Source organism: Saccopteryx bilineata, chromosome 7 (assembly GCF_036850765.1).
Source record: "Saccopteryx bilineata isolate mSacBil1 chromosome 7, mSacBil1_pri_phased_curated, whole genome shotgun sequence".
NCBI lineage: Eukaryota > Metazoa > Chordata > Mammalia > Chiroptera > Emballonuridae > Saccopteryx > Saccopteryx bilineata.
In genome coordinates, this window is record NC_089496.1 from 113,592,933 (window position 1) to 113,605,432 (window position 12,500).

At 55.8% G+C, this 12,500-nt stretch overlaps 1 protein-coding gene across 1 annotated transcript; it reads left to right on the forward strand.

Moving 5' to 3' along the window:
• The first annotated feature begins 5,433 nt into the window (after positions 1 to 5,433).
• UTF1 (undifferentiated embryonic cell transcription factor 1) lies at positions 5,434 to 6,573 on the forward strand. Its single transcript, XM_066240400.1, has 2 exons — positions 5,434 to 5,974; positions 6,095 to 6,573. Exons 1-2 carry the CDS (start codon positions 5,434 to 5,436, stop codon positions 6,571 to 6,573), a joined length of 1,020 nt encoding a protein of 339 aa, XP_066096497.1.
• Positions 6,574 to 12,500: the final 5,927 nt, after the last annotated feature.

A 12,500-nucleotide genomic window follows, 5' to 3' on the forward strand; every position in this document is an offset into this window, starting at 1 on the left:
AACCCCTCCCAACCAGACCCCCTCTTGCTGGCAAGCACTCACAACTCCGCAGTGGCAGCCCCCCAAGTGCCCACCACCCCCATCACTGAGAACAGCTCCTGGTGGGACAGGCGCGCCCTAGCCAAGGCTCTGCTTCCTCGCAAAGCACAGCACGCAGGACACAACAGCTCCAAAGCAGAGGCAGCCTCAGGGGCCCTGAGCGGTCTCCAATCCATCTGGTGGCCCCTTGGCTATGGCCACTGCTCAACTGCCTCCAGCAGCCATGCATGCCACCCGCCCGCTGCCTCTGGGCTCCCGGCTGAGGCTTTCGGTCACTAGCACTTTGTCTGAACCGACCAGCAGGTGAAGTCTGCTGCCAGACTGGGCTGAGCTCCCCCCAGGGCTGTTTCCACAGGGCAGGTGCAGAGAGCTGCTTGGGAGGGGCAGAGGGGGAGGAGCACCCTCAGGCGGGGCCTGCTGTCACCCCCCCACACACACAGGGAGGCTTCCCCACTGTGGGAGGTCAAACCCTCTGGCACCATCCCAGGCACCCCCGTTCTTATGTTGCAAAATCGCTAGAAGACCCACTATTGCTCTTGAGTTTTAGAGTTAGTGGTTCTTGAGATCCTCCAGCTAGTGGTATTTCTAGGAAAACTATTACTGTGATAAAATGCTGCTTTTTCAGTGTCAAGATGTGTTGTTTTCCCACATAAATTCATTTCGGATACCCAGGTCCTGCTAAAATGGAATACAGGGGACTCAGCACTCCTGGCCATGCAAATGTGGCTTTATTTTATTGGGCTTTTTATTTCTTTAGGCTTTTATATGAGGATTATGTTCTGCCAATCAACTCTTAATATTTTCAGATTTTGAATTTAACAAGATAGTGTTGCAAAGCCTGAATGAAGCAGATCAGTGTCCAGCACAAAATAAACATTCCAATCGTAATGATTTATTCGGGGAACTGATGGGGCTTTTGGCTTACGCACGACGTTTGCATGGCGCCCTCCTGTCGTGTATAGCACAGGTTTCTAAATAAAACCATTTCTACGGAGGCAGCTTCCCTGTGGCTCCTTTCATTTCTCTCCAGAACGGCACCTGCTCTGTGATCGGGGTTGGGGCTCCTCCGTGAGACGATCAGGGTGCTCACAGCCAAGTCCTCCTACAGGGTGGACAAGGACAGGTCAGCCCACTCCTTCCTCACACAGGCCCCACCAGAACGTGCAGGAAACACTTGCCCCTGGAGAAGACTGCAAACCACCCAAAACAGCTGAGTCCCCAACGCCTCCCAGTGCCACCAGCCAAGACTGCTCTGCTACAAACTGCCCAGCCCTGTCCACTCCCACCTGACCAGCCCCATGAGCACACTGTGACCCAGACCGCACCTTAGCTGGCAGGCAGGATAGCGGCTGGTCACTCCCAGAGCACGACCTGGCCAGGACCAGGCTGAACAGAGTCCTGATGGAAGGGTTTAGGACTGAGGGACACCACAAGGAGCGGGGTGGGAAGCCAAGAGATCACAGTGTGGCCTGATCTGTGGTGGCGCAGTGGATAAAGCGTCGACCTGGAAATGCTGAGGTCGCCGGTTCGAAACCCTGGGCTTGCCTGGTCAAGGCACATATGGGAGTTGATGCTTCCAGCTCCTCCCCACCTTCTCTCTGTCTCTCTTCTCTTTCTCCCTCTCTATCTCTCTCTCCTCTCTAAAATTAAAAAAAAAAAAAAAAAAGAGATCACAGTGTTGATGTTGATGTTTTCTGTGAAGAGTTGATGGATCTGTTGGGATATTCCTATATGAATGTCAAAGCTCTCTACCCGATAGGCAGCTCTGGAAGAGTCAAGTTTTGTAAAAGACAACGCCATAGTAAAGTCACATTACTGTGGACAGTAGCTGCCGTGGTTAGGTGGTTTCAGTGCCCATATTATGGGGATTGGTGGTTTGGGTCTTCACCTTTTTTTTTTTTTCAGAGAGAGAGAGAGAGAGTCAGAGAGAGGGATAGACAGACAAGAACGGAGAGAAAAGAGAAGCATCAATCATTAGTTTTTTCACTGCGACACCTTAGTTGTTCATTGATTGCTTTCTCATATGTGCCTTGACCGTGGGGCTACAGCAAATCGAGTAACCCCTTGCTCAAGCTAGCGACCTTGGGTCCAAGCTGGTGAGCTTTGCTCAAACCAGATGAGCCCGCGCTCAATCTGGCGACCTCAGGGTCTCGAACCTGGGTCCTCCACATCCCAGTCCGACGCTCTATCCACTGCACCACCGCCTGGTCAGGCAGGTCTTCACCTTCTTAAAATCACTAAGCTGTGGTCTTTTCCCTCCTGAGACACAAGCAAGGGGCAAGAAAGGTCTCCCTCCACCACACTTATCTAACCAAATCGATGAGAATGAAAGCGACAACCCTGTGGGTCCCCCAGGGAGCCATGCTTCCGGGACACCCAGCAGGTCCCCTCCTGCACTGGAAGGAGCCCAGTCTGTTGCACCCATGCTCTGGAAAAAGCCGCCACCAGACAGATGGTCTGACTGCCCAAGAGGGACCAGCAGACAGGGAGAGCCCAAGGTGGCTGTGGGGGGCTGCATGGAGATGGGGAGATGCCCGGCCAACCAGCCAGCCAGAAGCCACCCAGGCACCAGGACATGCCCCTTGGAGCAGACCAGCGGGACTCTGAATAGCCAGGCCATAGCCTCAGAAACAGTGACCAGGACTGCCAGGCAGGGGCCACCCTCACCTGCCCAGTCACAAGAGAATGAACGAGAGCCCACCTGGCCCTCACCCCCAGCTCTGATCACAGAATCATCAGCATAATCAACCAGTGTGGCCCTCGCCACTGCATGGAGCGGCTGTCACATCTAGTCACTAAAGTTCGAGCTGTGAGGCGCTGACCTATCCCCAGATACGTGGTTCCACTAGAAGAACAAACTCCAGCCGCGACTGGCCAGCTTCCCTTGCAGACCTGTCCTGCTGCGTCCAGATGCTGCTGAGCTGTTTGAAACCAGCGGCTAAGATAAAAGAGAGTGGGAGTCCTGTGGGGTGTGGGACGCTGGGCCTGGAGCCACCACATACCCCAACCTCATCTTCGTCTGCCTCTCTCACCCCTTTGGGGGCTGACCTAAGTAACCACGGGAAAGGTGTTTGCAAGGGAAATGGTCAGGCCAAAGCCAAAAGAGCTGCACGTGGAGACTGCACTCAGTCCATGCATGGCTGCTCACAGGGCCCGAGCTCAGCCAACCCAAAGCTACTCTCCACTCACACAAGGGCTGGCCAACAAGCTGTGGACAGGGAGCCAGGCCTCCCACTGCCAGAGAAAGAAGCTACAGGAAAGTCCGCGAGGAGGTGAGAACGAACCCTGTAGTGCTGTGGCAAGGGGGCCGGCTGGCACAGAGCTACTAACCGGGTGCAGGGACGCGGACAAGCGTACACTCCCAGGCTGTTGCGAGGCTTCTGTTACTGACTGCAGCGTTTGGGTGGATTTCTCCTTGCTGTAGGGCCACCCTGGCACTGTAGGAGGCTTCATAGCACCTTTGGTCTCCATTCATTACATGTCAGCAGCACCTCCCAGGTCCTTACAGCCAACGATGTGGCCAGACATGCCTTGGAGGGGACACCCCCTTAACCCTGAACCACTGGCTTAGAAACAGTGACAACCTTCTACCCAGACCTTGTTTTCCAGATCCCATTCCACAGAAAAAGAACCACAGATATGGTTGAACAGCTGATTGGTGGGGAAAGTGCCCGTGGCCAGCAGCACACTACAGTGTCAGAAGCGAGAAAGTGCTAAAGGCAGTGGGGCATGTCAAAGGACAGAGAACAAGAAGGAAAAAGAGCTGTGAAAAACTCCCAGTGGCCAGTGCTGTGCTACCTGAGCACCTAAACAGTGTCAGACGGTAGGTAACCTAGGTACAAAACAAACGTCCATGAGTCCGCACTGACGTAAACGGGTGCGTGAATGAATAAAACACAGAGTTACAGGAGAACCCCTAACGACACATGCAGACACTCCCTGGATAAAGCCTGGTCACCCCCAAGTATAGGTGGACATGGTGGCTGGCCCCCACTGCAGAGCACAGAAAGGGAGAAAGTGACCTGACAGTGGACAGACCAGGGCACCACTTTAGGGTAATCTGGTAAGCGTCACAAGCCTGCCAATGTCACACCCTGATATTAAGAGCAAGACAAGCACCGAACCAGAAACCCGAACCCAGTCCAACCACCAGACAAACCCAAGCAGAGGGGCATTCCACAAAATACCTAACCAGTGTCCTCAAATTGCCCATGTGGGGACAAGACTGAGGACACACAAGGAAGGTCTCTGGACAGGATGCTGCGGCAGAAAGGGATCCTGGTGAAAACCTGGTATGACCCAAATAAAGTCTGTGGTTTGGTCGATAGGGCTGTGCCAACGTTAAGTTCTCTCTGGCAAACGTACCACAGTGGTGTGCGAAGTTCAAGGCTGAAAAGCTCAGGGACTCCGCGCTGCAAATATAAAATTTTCCCAAACTAAAAGGTTGCAAAAACTATTGTAGCTAGTATATAGAAATTAAGTTGATTTGTGTTTATTGGTCATTCAATGACTTTGCTAAGTTCACTTACTAATTCTGATCATGGTCTTGTACATTATTTTGTAATTTCCACGCACACAATCATACAATCTGCAAATGAAGATGGTTTTACTTGTTCTATTCTAATGTTTCATTTTTCTTGTCTTATTGCTCTGGCTATAATTTCTAGAACAATGTTGAGCAGAAATGGTGATGTTGAGCACCCCGTCTTATTCTTAATTTCAGAGTAATGCTCAAAACTCTATACTGACCATAATTTTAGCCAAAAGTTTTTCTGTGAACTGCATGCGTGTGTGTGTGTGTGTGAATCATAACACTAATTCTGACCGCTGGTCATAGCTCTCCAGCAGCTCCAGCCCACGCCCCGCGATGCGGAAACACTACAGCTGCGAGGGAGGCCGGGCGCAGTGCAGTGACTAGTCCAATCTGCGAACAGCTCGGGGCGCACCAACGGCAGCGAGGAGGGGGGGCGAGGATGCCTTCCGGATAGAACGTTCCAGAGCCGCTCTGCGCAGCGGGGAGAGGACACGCACATGCGTAAGCACCTAACGCGCATCGCTGTGTGAGTTTGCAACTCCATCGGTTTAAAAACTACAACCTCAGTTTTTCGGCGAGTTCCACCTCGTCGGCGGGGCGGAGCTTTGCTCTCGGCACTCGCGGCCTAGGGACCCGGAAAGCTTGTCGGGAAATCGAGGCGCCAAAACAGCCGGGTTGAACTTGGCAAGCGGAGGGGGCGGGGCGGAGCGGGGCGGGGCGGAGGGAGGGCCGCGTAGACTCGGGCCGGCTCCGGCTCCGACGGAGGACGGAAGCGCACAGAGTGCTCAGAGCGCGTGTGGGCGGCCTTGCGGGCTGCGGGCCGGAGCCCAGCGCGTACACCCCCCCCTCCCGGCCCCAAAATGCTGCTCCGGCCCCGGCGGCCACCCCCGCCCGCGCCTCCCGCACCGCTGGCGCAGGCCAGCCCAGACCTCGAGCCGAGGGCAGCGGGGGACGCTCCAGGCACTCCGCCCAGACGGCCCGCCTCGCCTGGCACGCCGATGGTGTCCGAGACCTTTGGGTCGCCAGTGTCCCCAGGATCAGCGCAGCGCACGCCCTGGAGCGTCCATGAGACGGAGCTACTGCTGGGCACACTGCTGCAACCGGCCGTGTGGCGCGCGCTACTGCTGGACCGCCGCCGAGCGCTGCCCATCTACCGGCGCGTGTCGGCCGAGCTGGCCCGCCAGCAGGTGCGGCGCACGCCGGCACAGTGCCGCCGCCGCTACAAGTTCCTCAAAGACAAGCTCCGCGAAGCGCACGACCAGCCGTCGGGACCCTTCGACGCGCAGATCCGCGAGCTCATGGGGCTACTCGGAGACAACGGGCGCAGGCGCGGCCGCCGCCGCTCCCCCGGTCGCCCCCCGCGCGGCCGTCGTCCGGCCCCCGGTTTGCCTGCCGAGCCGGGTAGGTGGAGTGGGGGAGGGGCGCTACGGCGCGGCAATGCTGGGTGGGGAGCCAGAGGACTGGGGGTGGGGGAGCACCAGCGGCCCCCTACCCAACCCCACACCCGCTCCTGCGTTGCAGACACCCCGTCGCTGTCCGCCGCTCGCGATTCCGACGTGGACCCAGCCTGGACGCTAAGATTCAACTCCTCCCCGCCCAAGTCTTCGGAAGCCCCTTGCGCCCCCGGCTCCCCGACGGTGCTTCCCACCTTAACCCCCGCGCCCAGCCGCCCCGAAAACCACGCGCCCCTGCACGTCCCCGGCTCCCCGCCGCCCCTCGATCCCGCCTGGGAAGAGCCCGACTCGCCTCCCGGCAATCCTGAAAACCACGCACCCCCGCAGGCCGCAACCCCATCGCTGAACGCCGCCCTCTTGCAGACCCTGGGGCACCTGGGCGACATTGTGGCCATCTTGGGCCCGTTGCGCGACCAGCTGCTGACCCTGAACCAGCACGTGGAGCAGCTCCGCGGTTCTTTCGACCAGACCGTGTCCCTAGCCGTGGGCTTCATCCTAGGCAGCGCCGCCGCCGAGCGGGGCGTCCTGGGGGACCCACGCCCGTGAGGCCTAGCCTGTGCCGTCCGTTCAGTTGCGCCATGGCCTCCTCGGCCCTGACCCCATCTTACCGCCCTCCCCCCCACTCTTAGGTACGTTCAATAAAGAAGATTGTTTTTCTCGATTTAACCGTGTGAATGCGTGTGGGTGCTGCCTAGGCAGCAAGGGTTTCCTGTAGGTAGGACGAGGTTAAAATGACCTTAGAACCCTAGGGAGGGGCGGGAGGACCCCGGGGACCCTGTGTTGGAGGCGCTGAGCTGAGCTATGATCCGTGGGGATGCCAGTCAGGGCCTTACCTAGGAGACCAGGCTCCGGGGGCGGGGCTGTGGAATCTGAGGTTGGGGTCCTTCAGTTCTCACCAGACTGCCCACCAGCCCGGACCAGCCGTGGCCGGTGAGCACTATCTCCGCCCTCCCTGGGAGTCCTGCTGAGCAGAACAAGGAGAAGGCTGGGCCCTGCCGGGAGAATTGGAAGGAATTGCAAACTAGGCATTCCCAAAGTTCCACCTTCGCGGGGCCAGCCCTGGGCTGCTGGGATGAGCTCTCTGGGAAACGGGAATCCTTAGAGGGACCTGAGACGCAGGAAAGCTGCACACGCCTAGGGAAGGGGCTAGTTTTGACTTGGGGGTCTGAGACTTTTGATATTGGCTAAGGCAGGGACCCCAGCAGTTTTAAGGGTTTTATAAAAAAGTCGCTGGGAGAGTTTTGCAAATTGTAATTAAGAGCCCCACCCTGGACCTGTGGGTCCGGCTGAGGGGACTGGGTGGGGCCAGAGGTACCCCTCCCTGGCGGAGATAGGAAGTAGCCTGAAGCGCCTAGCCAGCATAACAATACGGGGGAGTAGAATGTTGGGAGGGAGGCCTTTCACCAACTTGGGGCTCCTAGGCGACTTGAGCGATTGCCTGGGGCTGCAAAGCTTAAGTGTGGGCTGGGGTTGCAGCCCCTCCCCCAACCCTTTTCAGGAGATACTGGAGAAGAGACCTCAGTTGGTGGGCCCTCAACTAGTAGGGTCCCCTGTTAAGGCAAGCTGAGCTGTGTTGATGGCAGGCCCTGAGAGCTCGGAGGGACCAAACCCACAGAACTGACTCCTAGGGTTACCTCATTTACGACTGGCTGCCTCAGCTCCAGGATGTCCCTGCTGCGGTCCCAAGCATCACCAAGCTGGGGAACCTGTTGTGTGCAGAGTGCTGCTTGCAAACATACCCCCACCCTCCATTCCTGGGAGCTGAATCCCAGCAAACCCACCCACCCCCGGGGTGGAGACCGTGTCATTTGATATGTCTATCACTCAGTGATGATCCTCTCTCTACCCTGGAGAAGAGCTGTTTGAGGCTGATACTAGTTTCAGTTTGGGAAGGTCAAGTTTGGGGGTCGCATGGTGGCACAGCTGCACAATGGTGTGAATGTACTCACTGCTGCTGAACTGCACGCTTGAACATGGATGATGTAGTGAATTGTTTTACCACAATGAAAGAAGGTGTGAACTTGCTAAGAAGCCCCCTTAATGAAATGAAAAGGGGACTTTATGAAGAGTGGCCCTGGGATGCGCTCCCCCAGCCCCTGGGAACCACCATTCCACTTTCTGTCTCTATGCATGTAACTTCTTCTAGGGACCTTGTTTAAGTGGAATCACACAGTATCCTTTTGTGACTGGCTTATTGCACTGAGTATAATGTACTCGAGGTCCATCTGTGTTGTGGCCTGTGTCAGGATTTTCTTCCTTTTTAAGGCAGAATAATACTCCATTGTATGAATGGACCACATTTTTTAAATTGAATTTTATTGAGGTGACACTAGTTCACATAATATTACAGGTTTTAGGTGTCCGATTCTACGGTACATCTCTGTACACTGTGTGTTTACCCCCTAGACCAGTGGTCCCCAACCCCCGAGCTGCAGACCGGTACCAGTGCGTAGGCCATTTGGTACCGGTCCACAGAGTAAGAATAACTAACTTACATTATTTAAGTCTGAACGATGTTTTATTTTTTAAAAATGACCAGATTCCCTCTGTTATATCCGTCTGAGACTCACTCTTGAGGCTTGTCTCGTCGTAAGTTTGACAATTATATTTTAAAATACCACAGTTTTTACGCCGGTCACATAATTTTATTTTGTACATTTATCCATCCCACCCTAAAGGCCGGTCCGTGAAAATATTTTCTGACATTAAACCGGTCCGTGGCCCAAAAAAGGTTGGGGACCACTGCCCTAGACCAGGTTTTCTTTATTCATGCATGGACACTTGGGCGGCTTCTATCTCTTGGCAATTGTGGATAATGCTGCTATGAACATAGGTGCACAAATACCTGTTAAAAACCCTTTCAATTCTTTTGAATATATACCCAGGAGTGGAATTGTTGAATCGTATAGTAGCTGTAGGTGTAACGTTTTGAAAAGACCCCCACTTTTCCACAGCTGCTGACCATTTGAGGTTCCCACCGACAGTGCACAGAGTTACAATCTCTCCACATCCTCATCTTTTTGATAGTGGCCATCCTAGTGGGTGCCATTGGCAGCCTGCTGTGATTCTCACAGTATGTGCAGGTCCAACGCCACATTTGATGACCTGACTCCCATTACTCAATTGCTTGGTGAACCCATCTAGCTAGTGTTTCTTCCAGATGGTGTTGATTCCTAGTGAACTTACCTGCATTCTCTTTCTCTTCTGTGGTGTGCTGAGGTCCCTCAAGTGTGCACATCAACCTGTGTCCCTCACCAGCTCAATGATAAGCAGTGACCATGGGAGGAAGCATCATCAGGGGCTGGCCTTATAAATGTGGCCCGTGAGACTGAGACACTAAATTATTATTTTTGTGTGTGTGACAGAGAGGGACTGACAGGGATAGACAGGAAGGGAAAGAGATGAGAAACATCAATTCTTCATTGCGGCACCTTAGTTGTTCATTGATTGCTTTCTCAATGAACACATTGGTATGTGCCTTGACGAGAGGGGGGGGGTTTGCAGCAGACCGAGTGACCCCTTTCTCAAACCAGAGACCTTGGGCTCAAGCTGGTGAGCCTTGCTCAAACTAGATGAGTGTGCGTCCTCAAGCCGGTGAACTCCGTGTCCCAGTCCGACGCTCCATTCACTGCGCCACCATCTGGGCAGGCTGAGACATTAAATTTTTTTATGAATGTTTATTTATTTTTGTGACAGAGACAGAGAGAGGGACAGATAGGGATAGACAGACAGAAAGGGAGAGAGATGAGAAGCATCAATTCTTCACTGTGGCTCCTTAGTTGTTCATTGACTGCTTTCTCATATGTGCCTTGACTGGGGGGTATAGCAGAGTGAGTAACTCCTTGCTCAAATCAGCGATCTTGGGCTCAAGCTGGTGACCTCGGGGTTTTGAACCTGGATCCTCGAGATCCCAGTCCAACGCTCTGTCCACTGCACCACCGCCTAGTCAGCCTTAAATTTTTAAATGTAAATTTATTTCAATACTGCATATGCCTCAGAGTCCTCACTCAGTCCTTACATAAAATTCTGTTGTTTTGTGTCACCTGTCCTTGGTTTAAGGTCATCTCTTCAGAACACTGCCTTTAAATTTACATTTAATTCAAGTGCCAGATTCCTTTTTCACCAAGGTCAAAGTCCTGGAGCCGGAGACCTTCCAGTTGAGGGTCTGCCTGCGGTGACTACTGTCACCACTGGCCACCTTTGAACGCACGTCGGGCCTTCATCGTTCTATCTCTTCAACACTTTTTAAAATCCCCACATTTCGCCTGACCAGGCGGTGGCGCAGTGGATAGAGCATCAGACTGGGAAGCAGAGGACCCAGGTTCCAGACCCCGAGGTCGCCAGCTTGAGCGCAGGCTCATCTGGTTTGAGCAAAAGCCCACCAGCTTGAACCCAAGATCGCTGGCTCCAGCAAGGGGTTACTCCGTCTGCTGAAGGCCCGCAGTCAAGGCACAATTGAGAAGGCAATCAATGAACAACTAAGGTGCTGCAACGCACAATGAAAAACTAATGATTGATGCTTCTCATCTCTCCGTTCCTATCCCTCTCTCTGACTCACTCTCTGTCTCTGTAAAAAATAAATAAATAAATAAAAATTTAAATCCCACATTTCATTATGGTGTCTTTAACCCACATCATACACACCACTAACTGGTCACTGGCCACGCTGTCATGCTTCTTACCTTCACAGAGGGGCATGTTCTTGGGTGCCTTCTGTGGGTGCAAGGCCAGTGCGGGTCTGAGTGGACGTGCTCACAAGCACTGTGCTGGCAACACCGGCCTGCCTGGGTCCTTCCCACAGCTTTACAGAACACTCATGTGGCTGGGTGGGGGGGGAGGTCAGGTTTGGCCTCCAGCGCCTACCCTGCCTGTGGGAGCGGTGGGTCCCCATCTTTGAGTTTACAGTGGTCCCTTCCCGTTGCACATCTGCCCCGCTTGTCCACCCTCCTGAGAGGGTTAGAGGAAGGAACGACTCACTCCCCACGTGCCCTGCGGCAGCTGCAGAGGAAGCTCTGCCTGGGAGAGGGGCCTGAGAGATCTCCCCCTTGGGCCTGCTAGGAAAAAGGGCCCATCCAAGGACAGGGAGACATAGACAGACAGAAGTGAGCCCGTGCTCCACCGGCAGTTCCTTCCAGCGGAGATGGGGTGGGAGGCTGACTAATCACACCCACCACTTTGGAATCCGGCACCTCCCCACCCCCCACCCCTGGGTGCTCCCTTCCCAGACTCTGACCCAGCTGGGGTGGGCTCCTGCGCACCCCGCCCCCGCACTCACCCCCTTGTTCTTTACACAAAGAGTTGGGGGCCGCAAGGTTAGGGGAGGGGAGGGCTCAGGCAAGGGGCGTGGCGGCGGAGGAGGAGCAGCTGGGCGGGTCCCTGAGCGCGTGGGCGACAACCCGAACAGCCGGACCTCGGACCCGTGCCGGGCGCTGGGCGGAGGCTGCGAGGATGCCCGTAGGGGCGGGGCTGCCAGGCCTCGGAGTGACAGACGGGACTGGGAGCTTGGGGAGCGTGTCGGCCGCAGCTGCGGCGGGGTCACCTGGTCTCTGGAAGGGGGTTCAGGCAGGGAAGCTGTAGGCGAGGGATCCGGGAAAAGGGCACTCTAGGGGGTGCCGATTAGGGAGAAAATCGCCCAGAGTTGAGGGAGGTGCGGGCATGGGGTCAGGAGGCCAAAGTACCCGCCCTAGAAGGTCAGAAACGAGGAAGTGTGACCGCGGCTTTGGGAAGCCGCGGCGCATGCTGACGGCGGACACCTCAGACGAGAGGTTGGGGCCCAGCGCGGTGACTCCCGGCAGGCGTTGCTCTTCTCCAGGGGCCTGTCTGCACATGGGAAGTTATGGGCCGGGGAGGGGGGTTTCCTTTCGCCAGGTTTGTGAGCACCCCCACCCCGACGGTCATGGAGGGTCTCTGCGCACCGCCCGTCGGCTCAGCTGCTGTCCCCAAGCTCCTCGGGGACGCAAGCAAGTGATGCAGACCCTCAGCCTCATCGCATGGACTCTGGTGACCGAACCCGGCCGGTGCAGGGGCCAGAGGAAGCCCTGGGTCAGCGCCGGTCAGTTCCTGCTGTGCGCATGGGGGTCCGGCTCCCACATCCCTGGCCCCTCGCTAACCGGGAGGCGGGGCTGAGGTGTTAATCCCTGGGCGAGCCCCGCGGGCTCTTTGATTCCACTGGCGGGGGTGGGGCGCGGGGTGGTCGTCAGTGCCCGGCCCAGACTGGCGTCGGCGCCCCAGGAGCCCAGGCTGCTGACCCCACAGACGGTCCGAACGGAAGCTCCACCGCTAGCTTGGAGGCCGAACCAGCGGCCGCATTTCATCCCGAGCTCGGGATTGGGGGCTGCGTTCAGGGCCGGAAGGTGGGTTTCTTCTGCCTTGGAAACAAAACACATGCATTTGTCCTGTCACGTGGCGTCCAGGAAACAGGCGCCGTCCGGCCAAGGTAGGGGGACAGGTCCAGGTGAGGTGCAGTCTCCGGA

Bases quoted from the DNA above. Each gene is read 5' to 3' on its own strand.
- UTF1 (XM_066240400.1), top strand. From the start codon at position 5,434: ATGCTGCTCCGGCCCCGGCGGCCACCCCCGCCCGCGCCTCCCGCACCG. The intron at 5,975-6,094 runs GTAGGTGGAGTG...CCTGCGTTGCAG, and splicing joins CGGTTTGCCTGCCGAGCCGG to ACACCCCGTCGCTGTCCGCC.